The sequence below is a fragment of the Cololabis saira genome, chromosome 13, assembly GCF_033807715.1.
Source record: "Cololabis saira isolate AMF1-May2022 chromosome 13, fColSai1.1, whole genome shotgun sequence".
In the NCBI taxonomy this organism is placed as follows: domain Eukaryota; kingdom Metazoa; phylum Chordata; class Actinopteri; order Beloniformes; family Belonidae; genus Cololabis; species Cololabis saira.
Window position 1 is genome coordinate 14,570,626 of NC_084599.1, and position 15,814 is coordinate 14,586,439.

Below are 15,814 nucleotides of genomic sequence, written 5' to 3' on the forward strand. Positions count from 1 at the left end.
CAGAGAAAAGAACGTAGAAGCAAAGGAAACACTGAAAACATGCTACAACTTGTGCAAGACATGAAGGAGGCAGTGTTATGGTGTGGGTAGGTACGGCTGCAGCTAGACAGGGCTCGCTAGTGTTTATTGATGATGGGACTGCTGACGGATGTACAGTAGCACTATGAATTGTGAAGTGTATAAGAGTACTCTGCTTACATTCAGCCAAATGCTACAAAACTGACAGTGCAGAGGGATATTGTCTTGAAACAAGAGTAAATACATGGAAGGTTCTTCAAAGTACAAATCAGTTGTTTGATCTCAACCCAAAACAACATGCTTTTCAGTCAAAATGAAGGCAGAAAGACCCAAAAAGAGTCAGCAACTAAAGGTGGCTGCAGCAAACGCAGAGCATCTCCACATACAGTAGGAAACAGTGACGTCCATGGACCCCAGACTTAAACTACACACGAAATGCAAATGATTTTATGAAAAATCATGGTTATATTATTATATGGTTATATATTACTCCACTTTGTGCTAATAATTTTGAGCTTCTGAAAATAAACGTACTTCTATTAAAATTACTTTCATAACTAATCAGAAAAGAACATATTTTGGGGGAAATCTCTCAAAGGACATCTGTTGAAATTTTAACAAAATACAAATATATGGCTTGTTCCTCCCTGTCTCTCCCAAAGCTCCCTAAGAAAACATGTCCCTTCCTGTATTTCCCCTGATTAAAGTAAAACTTTCCTAATATTTTTCACCACTCAATTTAGCATCTTAGTGCATTTTCTGTAGGTTACCTCCCATGTGGGTAGCACTAAGCTGCATTTCAAGAGGCACAACCAGCAGAACAGGGTTGCAGATGCTGACTCCACCCACTAAAAGCATCATGTATGAAAGGAGCTGCAAATATGTTGTAACTTTTTATAGAAAAAAAGTTTTGTACAATGGCTTAGTAGTTTTCCAACAAAAAAAGACCTCAGGAATTTATATTGTAAAAAAAAAGAAAATAAATCTACTTTAGATATACTATATAACATAAATATATTAACTATATACTGTAGGCAGCACAGTGGCTTATTGGTTAGCACTGTCGCCTCACAGCAGGTTCCTACTTTGACTCCCTGGTCCCAGGAGTGGTTCTGTGTGGAGTTTGCATGTTCTCCCCGTGCTTGCGTGGGTTACTCTCACAGTCCAAAAACATGCATACTAGGTTAATTGATGATTCTATATTGCCCGGGGGTGTGCTAGGGTTGTTCGTCTCTATATGGGCCCTATGATGGTGACTTGTCCAGGTCAGTTTTTAATTTTCTGTAGGCTACCTCGTGGGTAGGGGTTGCACACCTGCCTTTTGCCTGTAATGAGCTGGGATAGGCTTCCATGACCCTGTACAGTATTAAACAGGTATAGAAGATGGATGGATGGATGGATGGATGGATACTTTGAATTTCTCAAACAATCCTCAGTTACCAGTTTGGTATGTTTGCAGTCTGTTCTGAGACCACAAATGTGATACTTATCTGCAATGATAAAGATTTTATATTTGCAATTATAGCAACAATCAGTAAAATTGTATGTAACCCCACGGGGGAGCATATTCATGTGCAGTAGGCTATAGGTCACTGATTGACAATACTTAAGAAATCCTGCTGAATCTTTAGATAATAGGTGTGTTTACAGCCTATGTATGTGAAAATGTGGCATGATGAAATGGAAGGAAAGAAAAAGACTGATGACGGTCAGGAACAAATTAATTTCCTTGCAGGCGTAACGACTCTTGAGTGACGCACACTTTTCCACAGAGGAGTTTTGGATGAATTCGAGGCTCTCTACTCGGAGAAGCGTCGAGTGTGGGCACCTGCGGAAGACCCTAACTTGCGTTCTTTACTGGGGACAACTGCCTTTTCTGTTTGAAAAAAACAAGAACCCCCGAGGAGTCCGGGAAAGATCTGCTGGAAAACACGGGAACTGAACAAGGACAGACGTTTGCATGGGATTCCCAACTATGGAGCTTGGTTTCCTGTGCGCGTCCTCGGAGCAGCTGTGACCGCGGCGGCCAGACCGATACGCAGCTCGACTTGTTGTCCTCCTGCGAGAAACATGACGTCCTATTCACTGCCTTCTGCCCTACTTCTGTCCGTGCTTTACACCTGGTGAGTGGCATCCATAAGTTTAACATGTTATTCTTAAAATCAATCAACAGTAATAATAAATGCGTATTTCTTCAGTTGCTCCAAATGCGCGCTGTGGTAATGTCCTACAGAAACTTTATGTTCAAGTTCCTGGGAAGTGACACCAGCAGTTTGCAGACATATGCATGCGCTCTGCAGACTGCTCTGTTCCTTTGTCCTTTTTTTTTTATTATTAATATTTTATTTTGCCGTTGTAGCTCCCTGGCTGTCGTGTATGAGGAGGACTATGACGACGCTACTGTGAACCAGATGCTGGCTCCTAAATCCCAGGAAACAGACACCACGGAAATACTCAATAATTTACTCAAAGAATATGATAAGAAGCTGAGACCGGATATTGGAGGTAGGGGACACTTCTGTAAACGTTTTCACCAGTGCAGCAGCAGTTTGTGAAAGGTACTTCAGCAGTTTTATTGAGAAACACATTAAGAGTTCACCTTTTAAGGTACTGGGTGAAACCTGCAGATGTCTAAGTCCTGCCTATTATACTCCCCCAGTAATAACATCTAACAATGAAACTGCAAATATCTGTGTACCTACATAGACCTATAAACTCAAACATGCATTAGCCAGAAATAGGGTTGGATTGCTTGTTGCAATTAATCTCTCATGAAACAGTAAATAACAGATGTGTAGGGGGAGAGTAAAAGAAAAGTAAAGGAGAAATCACCAGGCAGTTCTACTGTAAGTGGGCATGCGTTTTGGAGTCCCTCTCCATATAGTAAAATGATGCCAGAGGCATGAAACAACATCGTGTCATATTCAGAGATACTTGAGGAATCCAAAACGGAGACTACAAAACCTTCCAAAACATCTTTATTTGGTTTATGTACTTCTTTGTTAGGGAATTGATGTTATCATTATTATTATGTGAATTCAAGGCTGAGTCTGTGGAAACTGTCCAAGACGGTCAGAAGCGTGTACTATTTTGTGCTTGATTGTGCAAAAGGATCCTCAAAGAAGCGTTTCTCTTCTCTTCTCTGTCAGTGTGGAGTCTTTTCCCTGCAGGCGTCCAACTCCAGAGCAGGAAAATACCCTCACACTTGAATATTTCCTGGTTTCTCTTCCCCCCTCATGCACCTTTTTTTCTTCCATCATCCATTCTTAAATGATGATATGTTCCATTCCCCCATTGGAGTTAATCCTCATTAGTCTCTGAGATCACAGCTCAAAAGCTTTCTTTTGATAGCTTTGTCACTGATTGTAGCTTTTTTTTCCCTTATTGAGTCAAACTCAGCCATGTTGTTTAAAAGATTTCAGAGTGAGTCTCTGGTCTGCTAAATAAGAAATATTTTAACTTTGTTGAGTTGAGTGACATTTCATTTGAACAAAGTTGGAGGGTTTAATCAGCAGAGAGATGGGAAACATACAGAACCATGGGTACATTGCCAAAGTAACCATGAGTTATACTGAGAAATTCACTCTATGCTTAAATTACAATTGTATGGCTTTTAATACTTTAACGTAATCCCGTTGCAATGTTTCTCAATATTGTAACACTATTTGTTGCAGCTGCTGAATAATCCTGAGGGACGGCCTCACTTCAAGAGAGAACACAATCACATGTTCTTTATCCTCATAATCTAACAATCTCCATATTTAAATGAAATTGTTGCTTTGACTCTGCTGTTAATATAACCATGCAAGGAGCTTCAAGCACCTATCATCAGCTTGGCATTTAGGATCACTCACAAACGTATCCTCAAAAGTAGTACTACTTGACAAGTTAAAGTAATGTGCAAAGCTTACTGCCCCTCTTTAATCCCAATATTGTTTGTGTATGTAAAAAAATAATAAAAACCACCAGATCAACTTGGGTCTTAGAAGTAAGCAGATGCAACAACAGAGGACAATACAGTTTCTTCACTGTGCCATTATGTAGAAAAAAACGAGACAAAAGAAATATATATATATAGATACTCCCTGCTTGACATAAGTTGTAACCATTCAAATACATAACCACCACAATAAGTAATTAATGTATATAATTATAAATTGAATAATGCAATTTAGTGAAATAAAAATGAAAGGAAATCCTATCATTAAATGTTCTTTGGTGGGACATTCAGAGAGCCGTGGTTAAGCAAATGCCCAAGAATCTCAGTGAACTGAAGCAATGTTGTAAAAAATAATGGATCAAAATTCGTCCATACTGATAATATCATACAGGAAATTATTACTTCAATGTGTTGCTGCTACAAGCTTTTATATCATAGGGGTATCGCTCATCATAACCTTCAACCAAGAGTAGCAGTTGTAGCAAGAGAACTGATGTCAGTGTTGTAATGACTTTGTTGGTTTATTTAACACCTTCTAGACCTCGCAACTCTCTTGTTTTTAGCAATAGTCTAGCAACCTTTTTCAGTTGTGACTGAATACTTTTGTTGACTGTACTTAAGGCTCGTACCATCCTCAGTCTTCTCAGTGACTGCTGGTGCTGCTGTGGGATTCTCCCCCATACTGCACGACTTAGAGTGCTTTGGCAACAAAACTGTTTGTCCTATTAGGGAGAAAAAAAACAAACTTCAAGATCACCGAAATAACTTTAAAAGAATAACAGTGATAATAGATAAAAATGTATTAAACATTGATGCATAAAAATCAGACATTGCTTTTGAACTGTGCTTCAACAGAATCATAAAACTACAGTAAATGAAAAAAATGGTTTCCTCTAATTAGCATCAAGTGTCTTCAGCCAGTCAGTCTCACTGTTTAAAGGGTTAAACATCGACCTGCTATGTGGTATCCTGGTGTTCACCACACTGAACATGGACCAGAGAAAGGAAAGGAAAGAGTTATCTGAGGAGATCAGAATCCAGATTATAAATCCATCTCCAAACAGCTTGATGTTCCTGTAACACTAATTGCAAATTTCACTCAGTGGTTTAGAGTCCACAGGATTTTTGTCAACCTCCCTGGAAGTGGAAGAAAGAGGAAAAAAATTATGACAAATCAAAAAGATGGATAAAATGAATTATAACCAGAGAGCATACAACAATACATCCCAAAGAGATTCAAGGTGAATTCCAAGGTCATCTGCGACGGATCACACCATCAGTCACTGTTTGAACCAAAGTGGATGCCCGCGGAGGACTCCACTGTTGAAAGTAAATCATAAAATAGTAGAACTTGTCAAAATGCATTTTAACATGCCACAAAGTTTCTGGGACAATGTCTCTTGGAACATAAAAAAAACGGAGCTTTTGGTAAATCAGACCAGCTCTATATTCACAGATCCAAAACTGAATCATTAAACAAAAAAACATAATAGCTACTGTGAAACACGGAGTAGGCTCAGATAAGTTCTGGAGATGCTTGGTTGCAGTCGGTACAGGGTGTCTTTAAATCTGTGGAGAGTACAATGAAATATCAAGACCAGTAAGGCATTTGGGAGTGAAATCTGCTCCCCAGAGTGAAACCTGGAGAAGTTTTCTGATGTGGGACCAAAATACCCATCAACAGGTACAGAAGTTTTACTGAGAGTACCGGAAATCCACTGATTGCAGTGAAGGCCTCAAAATGTTCTGCAACAAAACAATAAGTTGAGTACCAGCTCATCCGTCCAGACAAGTTTGATTCAGTTTTTCATTCCTTTGAGCTGCAGTTCAAAAGCGGTGTCTGATTTTATTTTGCAGTTTTTATGAAATTATTATTACTTTTGTCATTTTCAACTTATTTCAGTGACCATTGTGGATTTTTCTTTCTTTGGAAAGATATCAAAAAATGTGTCTGCCTATAAATAAAAATAAAAAAACGACATTAAAGCGACACAAAATGCCTCTTTCCTACAACTATTCCACAAAGTCATTTAATCGTAAAATGTTTTCTTCTGTGTGGAGGTGATGACCATGGTTAAATAGCAAAAGGGCCATCTCTCTTCTTCACTGAGTACCTCTGTTTCCAAGTGTATTCATCACATCTTACAAGCACTGAGCAGATTTTTGTTTTTTAAAACACTGCAATAAAACTATAAACAAGACTCCTCAAAATTGCGACATTAGAAGCTCACTTCTACGATCCAGAGAACACCTTTTCGTGGCGTCACCTTATTTATTGGTCTTTCTGGGATAGAGCCTGTCGAGATATCTTGTGAGTGCCAGTTTGTGGCTAAAGATAGTACATTGAACAGGTCTTCAGCTTGAAAAAGAGACTCCCACCCCCCTGCAACATCTTTAAACTTCCATTCATCCTGTTTGTGCTCCTTCAGAATGCAATGCTGCATTCATCATGTAGTTAATCTAGTTTCACTTTCTCAGTGAGACTGAGCTTGTCTCTGATCTTCTCTAGTATCACTGAAGGTCAGTATGCCATGATACAGAAAGAGGACCGGCAGGTTGTTGTCTGAGAACTCAAACAATGTCTCTATGTATGAAATGGCTGTGTAGAGGAAGGCAGAGAAATCTGCTTTCACTTTGGTTGCATCATCTGGAGAGAGACACTGAAGATTCACTTTGGTTAATTAACCCTTGAACTGAACATCTTGTCTAGGAGTTGAATTTGCATAAAAGTATTCATGAAGGCGTACAAATCAATACAGGTGCTTGAATCACTCTGGAGCTTCTTAACTCTCTGAAAGGGGAAGATAATGTTGTTACAGAGCCCAAGATAAACCTCCATAATATCAATATCTACTTCATTAAGGTCTTCTCTATTTTATGGAAAATTCACTTTTTTAAAGGCTGCAGCATGGAAGTTTCATCTCATGGGTGTCTACCAGATCATAAAAACACTTTATAAACCAGTCAGTGTTGAGTTTCTTCAACACAACAAGATCTCTGCATAATAATCAACAGGTGGGCAACACGCCCATCATATGTCGTTCAAAGTTAGCTTTGTCTATTAGCTCCTTCAGCAGATCCCCGTCAAAATAACTGCAGAGCTGCTGGCAGACGATCACAGCAGAATATACCGTTAAACATGTTCTCGATGGCAAAATAAAAACATTACCGTCGCGTTTAGCCAACGCTGGGTTCATACAAACGGCTGGTTGTTCGCTACGCACGGTAGTATGATGATTATGGATAAGGAAGTGATAACAGCTAGACATTGGCTGAGCTGACTGTCAACCAATCCCATTATAAATAAATTTAAGGCTTTATCTTAACTCTCCTCTCCTCTCCTCTTTTTTACCAGGGTGTAAATATATTTATTTTTGCTCTGAAGTTGGACATTTTAACATGAGAGTCATTGGAGTCGAGGAACTGCAATGAATCTTAAGTCTGCATCAAACTCAACCCCGTAGTTGGATGGCTGGTGCGTGACATGGATCTATAATATTAATTGGATAGTACATCGAAAATGGCCGCCCATTCATTTCAATGTAATTTGCTCACCCAGCGCATACGCCGAAATGAGTTCCTGACGTCCGGGTTTACTTCCGCGTTAAGGGGCCCATAGAGCATGTGCAGTTGAGTCACCTCCCATGATGCTCTGGGGCCTCCTATCATGCCCCGGGGCAACATCAATGGCCGCGACACGGCCGTGACGTCACGCCCAGAAAGAGACTTTTCTTTGACTTTTCTGGCCGTTATAAAACATTTTTGACGCATATAAAGTCCATGACTTAAAAATATAGAATACAAAGATTAGTAATTGCCGGTGATTACAGCTGGAGGTTCCTGTGAACAGTTTTAGAGGCTTCTCTTTTACTATTGCGGTCTATGGGAAAAAAGCTTTCTGGGCCCCATGGGATATTTTGTTGCAGTACCGCGGCTGGACACTGGGAAAAATCGGCGTGCTGCGGAGTGCGAGATTGGGGGGCTGGTGCGTGAGCTGCACAGCCAAATGACTCTGATGATCAGCCATATTGTTGTCTATGTGAGCAGCAACGAATAGACTTATGTCCAAAACTTGGACGCCTTTTGAGGTGTTCAGTTGTTGGCTTTACGGGCCAATGCAAAATGTGGCATGACCTGCCATCAACACATGAGCAAAGAGCCCTGTGAATTAACTTTATTTTCAAAGGAAAAGTCCTGAACTAGAGCAATACAGAGCTGTAATGGCACCTAAGCTCACATTAAAAGAGGGATGATTACTGACTGTTCATCACGAATCCATTTAAAAAATATATATATTTCAGTTAATGTGTTGTGTTTTCATTTTGGTAAGCACAAGCTGACAGCAGATGTGGTGTCCATGTAACGTTAACAGTGTTGTTTCCCTCACGTCAGCTTTAACGTGTTAGTCCTTATTGAGGAAAGGGTTAACCGGGCCATAAACAGTGAAACATGTTTTTTGTGTCTACACATCCTTGGGGTTCCTAGATAACCATTTTGGTTATTGTTTTTGCCGTATATTCTGTGCCAATCTCTCCCACTATGTGTGTGTGTCTGAGGGGATTGCCGTAGCGTAGCTTGTTACCTGCTGAGCAGTCAAAACTGCAGATCTTTAGATATTAGTACCAATTGTTATTTCACAGCCTGCATCCGTCTGGTCTCCATACACTGACTGGCAGTTTATACAGGGTGTAACTGTAAAGAGGGATCCTGGGGTTGTTTATACATGTCACATGACACCTCATTCAGAGTACCCAACCATAATTGTATTAATTTCATGAAAAATTGTAAATTTTTTCACCTTCAAACAAAGCTCTGATCTTTCGGGGGTTGTCATATTCCAGGCTTTTTTTTTGTGCTTTTTTTCACACTGGTGGAGCTTTGGATTCCATTATTAAAAAATAGTGTAAATGATGTTACTTGATCTTGTGACAGGCCAAATCTATCAAGGGCAACCTGTTATCTCAGCAGCCGACTAATCTGGACTCTGAAATTCAGCAGTTTGTTGAAGACGCCCCCCTTTCTTGTCTGAAATATTGTACAGTGAGTGGAGACATGTTCCTGTTCTCCTCATCAAGGTTTACCTAATAGGAAGTAAACAACACCACCCACTAGCTTTGGATCAAGAACCTTCTCGCTTCTGCTCTTGGCCGTCTGGCTGAATGCCAGCCGACTGGTATTTAACTGTATTTAGGAAAATACAAGTCAAGCTCCACACTGATTTGATATGGTACTCATTAAGTGTAAAATGTGAGACATTTCCATATTTTACAAGGATGGATGGCAACTCACTTGCCAATTGTCTTCAATACTTTCCTCTTGTAAATAGATTCACTGTAGAACACTGGACTTTAACTTCCTTAGAGGTCGTTTAAAAACTATTTCCAGTTTGATTTACAGCAACACTTGCTTCTCTAAGTTTATTGTTTGTACTCTTCCCTTTTTGCTATTGTGTTATCACTTATCTGAATGTCCCAGACCAACAAAACATCTGCGTTTACCGACATCTGCACACCTGCTGATGATCTATGATTTATTTGTTTGTTTCTGGTCTAATTTTTGTTAAATAATGTCATGGTTATAAAAAGACATAGAAAAAGGAAAGTAGTTATGACGTTGCTGTTGTCTGTCTGGGTTGTATTTGTCTAAAACTGAAGGCAACTAAAATCATACACGGATTAGCACATAATGATTATGCAGTTGGAACTCATGCAAAGCAAACAGCGCCACCATAAAAATAGTTCTGGGACTTAGTGGTTTGTGAAGCATCAGACTAAATGGACCATCACTGAAAGAATAACAAGCACAAACTTGTTACTGCCTACTTTTTGTTACATAAGCTCAAAGTAGATCTGAAGGTCAATATTCCTCCATCTGAGAAATTCAATAAGAGCAGCATGTGTCATCGTGCTGGCATTTAGGATTTCAACAAAATATGTTGGTTTACCCAGAAGGACCTGCTTTATACATGTATCCTATCAGCTTCAGCTTGTGATCATGATTTCCTCTTTGCTGTTGGGGCATTTTAGGATTTTCAAATTTAGAGTTTTGATTATATGAATGAATAACTTCTCACTGATGCACTCACGCTGCAATGTGTGTTCATTTTTTGTCAACAGGTCTGTTGACTTGATGAGATTGTACCTTTACAACTGCTAGATCTGAATTTATATCCTGATATTGGCTCATGCTACATTATAAAATACATCATTTTTTTCTTGCAGTGATGAAACAGGTTATTATCTTGCCCTCATCCCCTGTTGTTTGGGGCTCACAGCCTTACCGTCCTTCTGCTAGCTAGCCTAAGCCAACCTCCTCATGGCTCCAGCTTCATCACCGTTATAGTTTGTGTGCATAAGCCATGAAAATAGGGACAACCTTCTCATTTAATGTTCAGCATAAAAGCTTTTTCGCTTCAGTTCACGTTGTGTTTTAGCAGCACACACGGAAGCAACAAAAACTGTATAAGTGATCACTTTTGAAAACTGTAATGTGGAAATGGGAGATGCTGTGCATACATGCACACTAAGTACCAAAGAATAACAGCAAGTATTATAATTGTTACTATGGATATCATCCCATATACTATAGTCTTGTCTTACTAGGACTGACAAAAAAGTGACAAACTACAGCCTGTAACTGATGCAAACGAGGTGACTGAGGGGCAGCAGCAGACAACCACACACATCCAGGCCTGTCAAATCTCTTTCAGTACTGGCCTGAGAGGGCTGGCCCCACTCTCACACCTCACTGTCATTCCCTCAGCACCACTCCATGATTCGCTTTGACTCCAATAAGTAACCCTAACCCTGCTCTTCACAGTTGGTGTAACACATTTGGCGTCTCCTGGACACCCACTCACGCTGCAATACGTTGCTTTTTTTTGCCTCGGTGATCTAAATCCTCTTCTGTCACCTGAAGTACATACAAATAATGATGACCAGCTAGATGCGCCGACAGCATCTGAGATTTAGATATTCTCTGTTTGATGTAAAACAACAGATATGCACTGGTTGGTACTTTACTCAGCTACACATTTACTTTCAATACAATCATTCATGTATTCTGAAATCTGTTAAACATTGCAAATTAGGCTCTGCGCTGACGAAGTTGCCTTTTAGCACTGAACCAAAAATTATATTTAATGTTTTCAGATTCATTTGATCTGTTAGTTTACGTTACATCTATGTTTGCTTCCAGGCCTTCAACAGCTTGGACAATAAAGTTTTTATTACTTTGTCAGGCTGCCAATCTTTCTCCCAAGACTTGGAGGCCTGGCATTGAGGACACAAAGAGATGAAGTGTTTTAGTTATTGTTTTGTCCCATTCTTCCTGCAGCCACATCTTAAAGTCTGGAACAGTAAGGTTGTAGTTGGTTGCCCATTTTTCCTATCAAATTCTCTACACATTCTTATTTGGGAATAAGTCAATTCTGCAGACAGACTATCTTCAGTCCTGCAGTCCAGTCAGCACCCTTGCCCTCTTCTTCCTCAGTCATGTCTTTGTATGTGTGGTTTAGCATTTTCAACGCTCCAAGGAAAGATGCCCTTTTCTGCATCACAGACATGGACCTGGCCTTTGCCAAGGACCTGGCTTTGGAGCACAAACGTTTTCATCTCTGCAAAATATGTGTTTCTGGAATACTGGCTCATCATCGTGGACAATACACATTTCAGCTGATGGTAGTCCATCCCAGATGTTCACGCTGCATCCAGACAAAGTTAACTTTATTTATTTATTTCATTCGTTTTTTGAAGTGTAACTTTCAAAGTGGCAATTTGTCAGTATAGCAGCGTACTGCGGAGCTTGTGCTTTCGTTTCACAGACGTACAGCTCAATGACAGGCTAATATTTATCTCTCTACTCAACATCCAAAAGAAGTTGAACTTTTTCATTAAACGGATTATCATGAACATTCCCAGTAGAAATAAATGAAATTGAAAGATTGGGTTTATGGGCTGGCTAACCTCATATTACACTTGCAAGCTGGGAGATGAGATCACTGGTTTAGAAGATGTCAGAATTGCCCAAGGCTCCAGATTAAAATACTGTTTTTTGTTTCGCACTTCTCCTTCTTTTTTTTCTTAATATGGAAATGTCAACACAGGGTTGTTGGTGAACACCCAAATGCAGGAGAAATGGGAGGGACAAATATCTACAAAGGGAAAGTGCAAAGAGCATATATGACAGACAAAGAGCACGCATGAGCAATGTGAAAGAGTATGATGAATAGACTGATGGGACACGGGGCCGTATACACACACAGGCTGGAGACACACAGGTAGTAACAGTTAGAGTAGGAGGGGAGAGGTCCAGGACGGCAGGAAGGGAAGGTGGGACCAAACACAAGGATATACCAACCATAAACACAAACCTTTAACTTTGATATGCATGTACAGTACTTATTCTGTTTTTGTTCTGTAATTATTTTGTTACAATATTACTTTATTTTCTAATGTACATTTGCATCCATCCATCCATCCATCCATCCATTTTCTATACCCATTTAATCCTGTACAGGATCACGGGCATTTGCATTCATTTGTGATCAAATTCAGAATCTAATACTTTCAGTCCAGAGCTGTCAATCATCCTGCTCATCACTGTAACAGGTATGCAGCTGAGTCTAAACAACAAGTTATAAATAAGTTAAAAAAAATAAAAAATGTAAGTCCTTTTAGCAATCCCAAAAAGTTGGGACGTTGTGTGAAATGTCAATATAAACACAATGCAATTATTTGCAAATCTCATAAACCCACATTTTATTCCCAATAGAACATAAACAACATACTGAGATATTTTGCCCTTTCAATGGAAAATATTGAGCTCATTTTAAATTTCACAACAGCAGCACATATCCAAAAACCTAGAGCAGGCAATGTTTACCGTTGTGTAGCATCTGCTCTTCTTTTAACAACCGTCTGTAAACTCTTGAGGAGACAGTTACTGGAGTTTCACGGGAGGACTGTTGTCCCATTCTTGTCTGATGCAGCATTCTGGCTGCTCGACCGTCTTTGACCTTCGTTGCTGGGTTTCTTTGTTTCATGATGCATTCAATGTGTTTTGCTGGTGAAAGGTCTGGGCTGCAGACAGACCAGTTCAGCACTCGGACTCTTCTCCTGTGCCGCTGTGCTGTTGTGCTGGATGCAGTTCGTGGTTTAGCGTTGTCTTGCTGAGATATGAAAGGCCTTCCCTGAAAAACATGCCTGGATGAGAGCACATGTTGTCATAAGACCTCTACGTACTCCATCAATTGTGAGGTAAGAGTGATGTTTAACTGCAGTTCAGTCAGACAACTCACACAGAGAAAACTTCTTTATTAATTAATACTTTATTTCTGACCTCATGGCCATTTTAATTTACACTGCATCAATATAATTTATCTTTCAGCACTAATAAAGTATTATTGAATTGAATTAATATGAATGAGGAATGTAGTAATCTTGGGAACTAATAAGGACTTTTATATCGCTCAGATGATCCCATGAATAAACATGAGGACTTTTTATTCAGCTGTCTTACCAAATGTTCCATCTGCATGCTGGTAACCTTGAGTTGTTCCACCCACATTAATTTTCAAAGAAAAACATGTGTCTCAAGCATGTCGGTGATCTTTATTCTGTATTGAATCATGTAGATGACTTCAAAGAAACAAACAATGATAAACATTTGGATCTTCCTCGCTCCCCTGGCCACAGGTCATAGAAGAGCAGATTAGAGTCATTTGTTGGGATGTTTGATGACGGAAGGGATGCTGAAAATGATTTGCGCTTGTCCTTTTGGTATTAGTGAGTGTGATTTTTTTTAAAGTTGCAGCTGCACAGCAAGGGACATTTCTACTACATGGCATGAATGTGCGGCCATTCTTGACTTGCTAATCTTGAGATGCTGTTTTAAAACATGTCTTAGTGTTTTTCACGTCCTCCTGCATTAGTGATATTGGATGTTTCATATTTTCAGGAGGAAATGTTCAAGCCTCCTTCAGTTTTTTCCAATTGCTGTTGTATTTTAAAGTGTGACTTCATGAAAGGTTAACTCTTACTTACTTGAGATGCATATCAGCAGTTTGACGTGCTTATTCTATCTGTAATTATTCTTTCAAATGGTGACAAGAAGCTGACACAAAACTAAAAGAAAACTAAAAAGATGAAGCCTCTGCCACACTAATTGTGTTTTCTTTATCTGCTTCCACTGTGTCTTTGTCAACATCAGACAGTGTGAGAGGTTTCTTCATCATGACAGTGAATTAATATAAATATTTAACATTGAGCAATATTGTAAATACTGAATGATGTTGGCACTAAAATAAAGGACTTTAATGGACATTGAAGAAATATTTTCCTCTGTCGTGTATAAACTCAAGGCTTATACCACCTCAGTAATATAAAAAGCTTTTAAATGCCATGAAAGAGGGAAGGATGAGTACAAAAGGATTGCTCTGTTAGAGAAACTGTAGAACGTTACCGAGTAACCAAGCCGATGACTGTCAGGACACTCCACTCAGCAACGACATTGATTGATTGATTTGGTTCACGTAGGCTACCGTTATTGTAATTATTCACAGAACTGTCTTGCAATATCCAGGAAAATGTAGAAAAAAATAAAAACAAAAAAAGCGGCATTTGTTTTGTACTTGAAATGTTGCAGAAAAACAGCCTAATCTGTCACATCAAATCTAACTGTCACTCGGTTGGATAAGAGAAAAATGACTGCAATCTTTTTTTCTTCCAATTTGTAATTTTCTGAAAGGGTCTCAGCTGTCAATACCAATTTTGGTCAGTTCTGATTTTTTGTCTAACAACTTTAATTAACCAGTAAAAGATAATATAGACTGCTGGCTTTGTGCTTTACTAGCTGTATTTTAGGGGTTTTACCCTTTACCCTTACACACCAGCCAGAGCTCTGAGGTCGTCAAATCAGTTGCTTTTAGACGTCCCGAAATCTAGGCTCAAAACTAGAGGTGACCGAGCTTTTGCGGTGGCCGGCCCTAAGCTGTGGAATAGTTTGCCACTAAATGTTAGATCTGCCCAGACCCTAGTGGTTTTTAAGTCTTCTTTGAAAACTTATTTATTTTCTTTGGCTTTTAGTGTGTGACAACTTAGTTCCCCACATCTGTGTGAAGTGATTGTTTTTTATAGTATTTTATTACTATTTTATTGATCATTTTAGTATGTTAGTGATTTTATTGTTTCTACACTGGGTACTGTGTTTTTCTTTTGGTATTGTTTTATTCTCTTGTATGCTGTACAGCACTTTGGTCGACCTCGGTCGTTTTTAAATGTGCTTTATAAATAAAATTGACATTGACATTGACATTTGTCAGTTTCCCAAAGTCAGACATAAAGTAGCCTACATAACGTTTCACATGGTAGTATTTAGACTATTTTATATGGTATTTTTATGCAATGTGGCAATGTGTTGAACTAACAGATCTGCTGCTATTTTCACAACTTATGTGTGGCACTGCTAAACAGCAATCTCCAATACTTACTGACCTAAATCACTTTGACTATTTTTTTCTTTTTGTGGTTTAAAACTATCACGTATAGAAGTGACAAAAATTTGACTGAAACTAATCAGCATTTTATTCCAAAAGACTAAGACTAAATAAGATGGTTGTCAAAAACACTGGTTTTGAGGCTCTGTAGTGTAGAGAAAACTCATACGGCCAATGATCTATTAGCAAGATCATGAATATGACGTAGAAGCACCCCATGACACAAAGATCACACTGGATAACAGACCCACAACACAAAACCTTGTTATGAACAATAGACACGAGAAAATAAGCTGGACTGCTGGCACAAATAAGATGTACTTGTTCAGGACTAACAGACCATCACGCGGGTGCAGCACGTT

The 15,814-nt window shown here is 39.2% G+C and overlaps 1 protein-coding gene across 1 annotated transcript in view; it reads left to right on the forward strand.

Annotated features, from left to right (window-relative positions):
• Positions 1-2,035: 2,035 nt before the first annotated feature.
• Positions 2,036-15,814, forward strand: part of LOC133457738 (gamma-aminobutyric acid receptor subunit gamma-3) — a 58,517-nt gene continuing 44,738 nt past the window's right edge. Inside the window, exons 1-2 of the mRNA XM_061737053.1 lie at positions 2,036-2,141; positions 2,378-2,523. Of these exons, the coding sequence (XP_061593037.1) occupies positions 2,089-2,141; positions 2,378-2,523 (199 nt within the window). The 5' untranslated portion in view covers positions 2,036-2,088. The remainder of the gene's footprint in view (positions 2,142-2,377; positions 2,524-15,814) is intronic.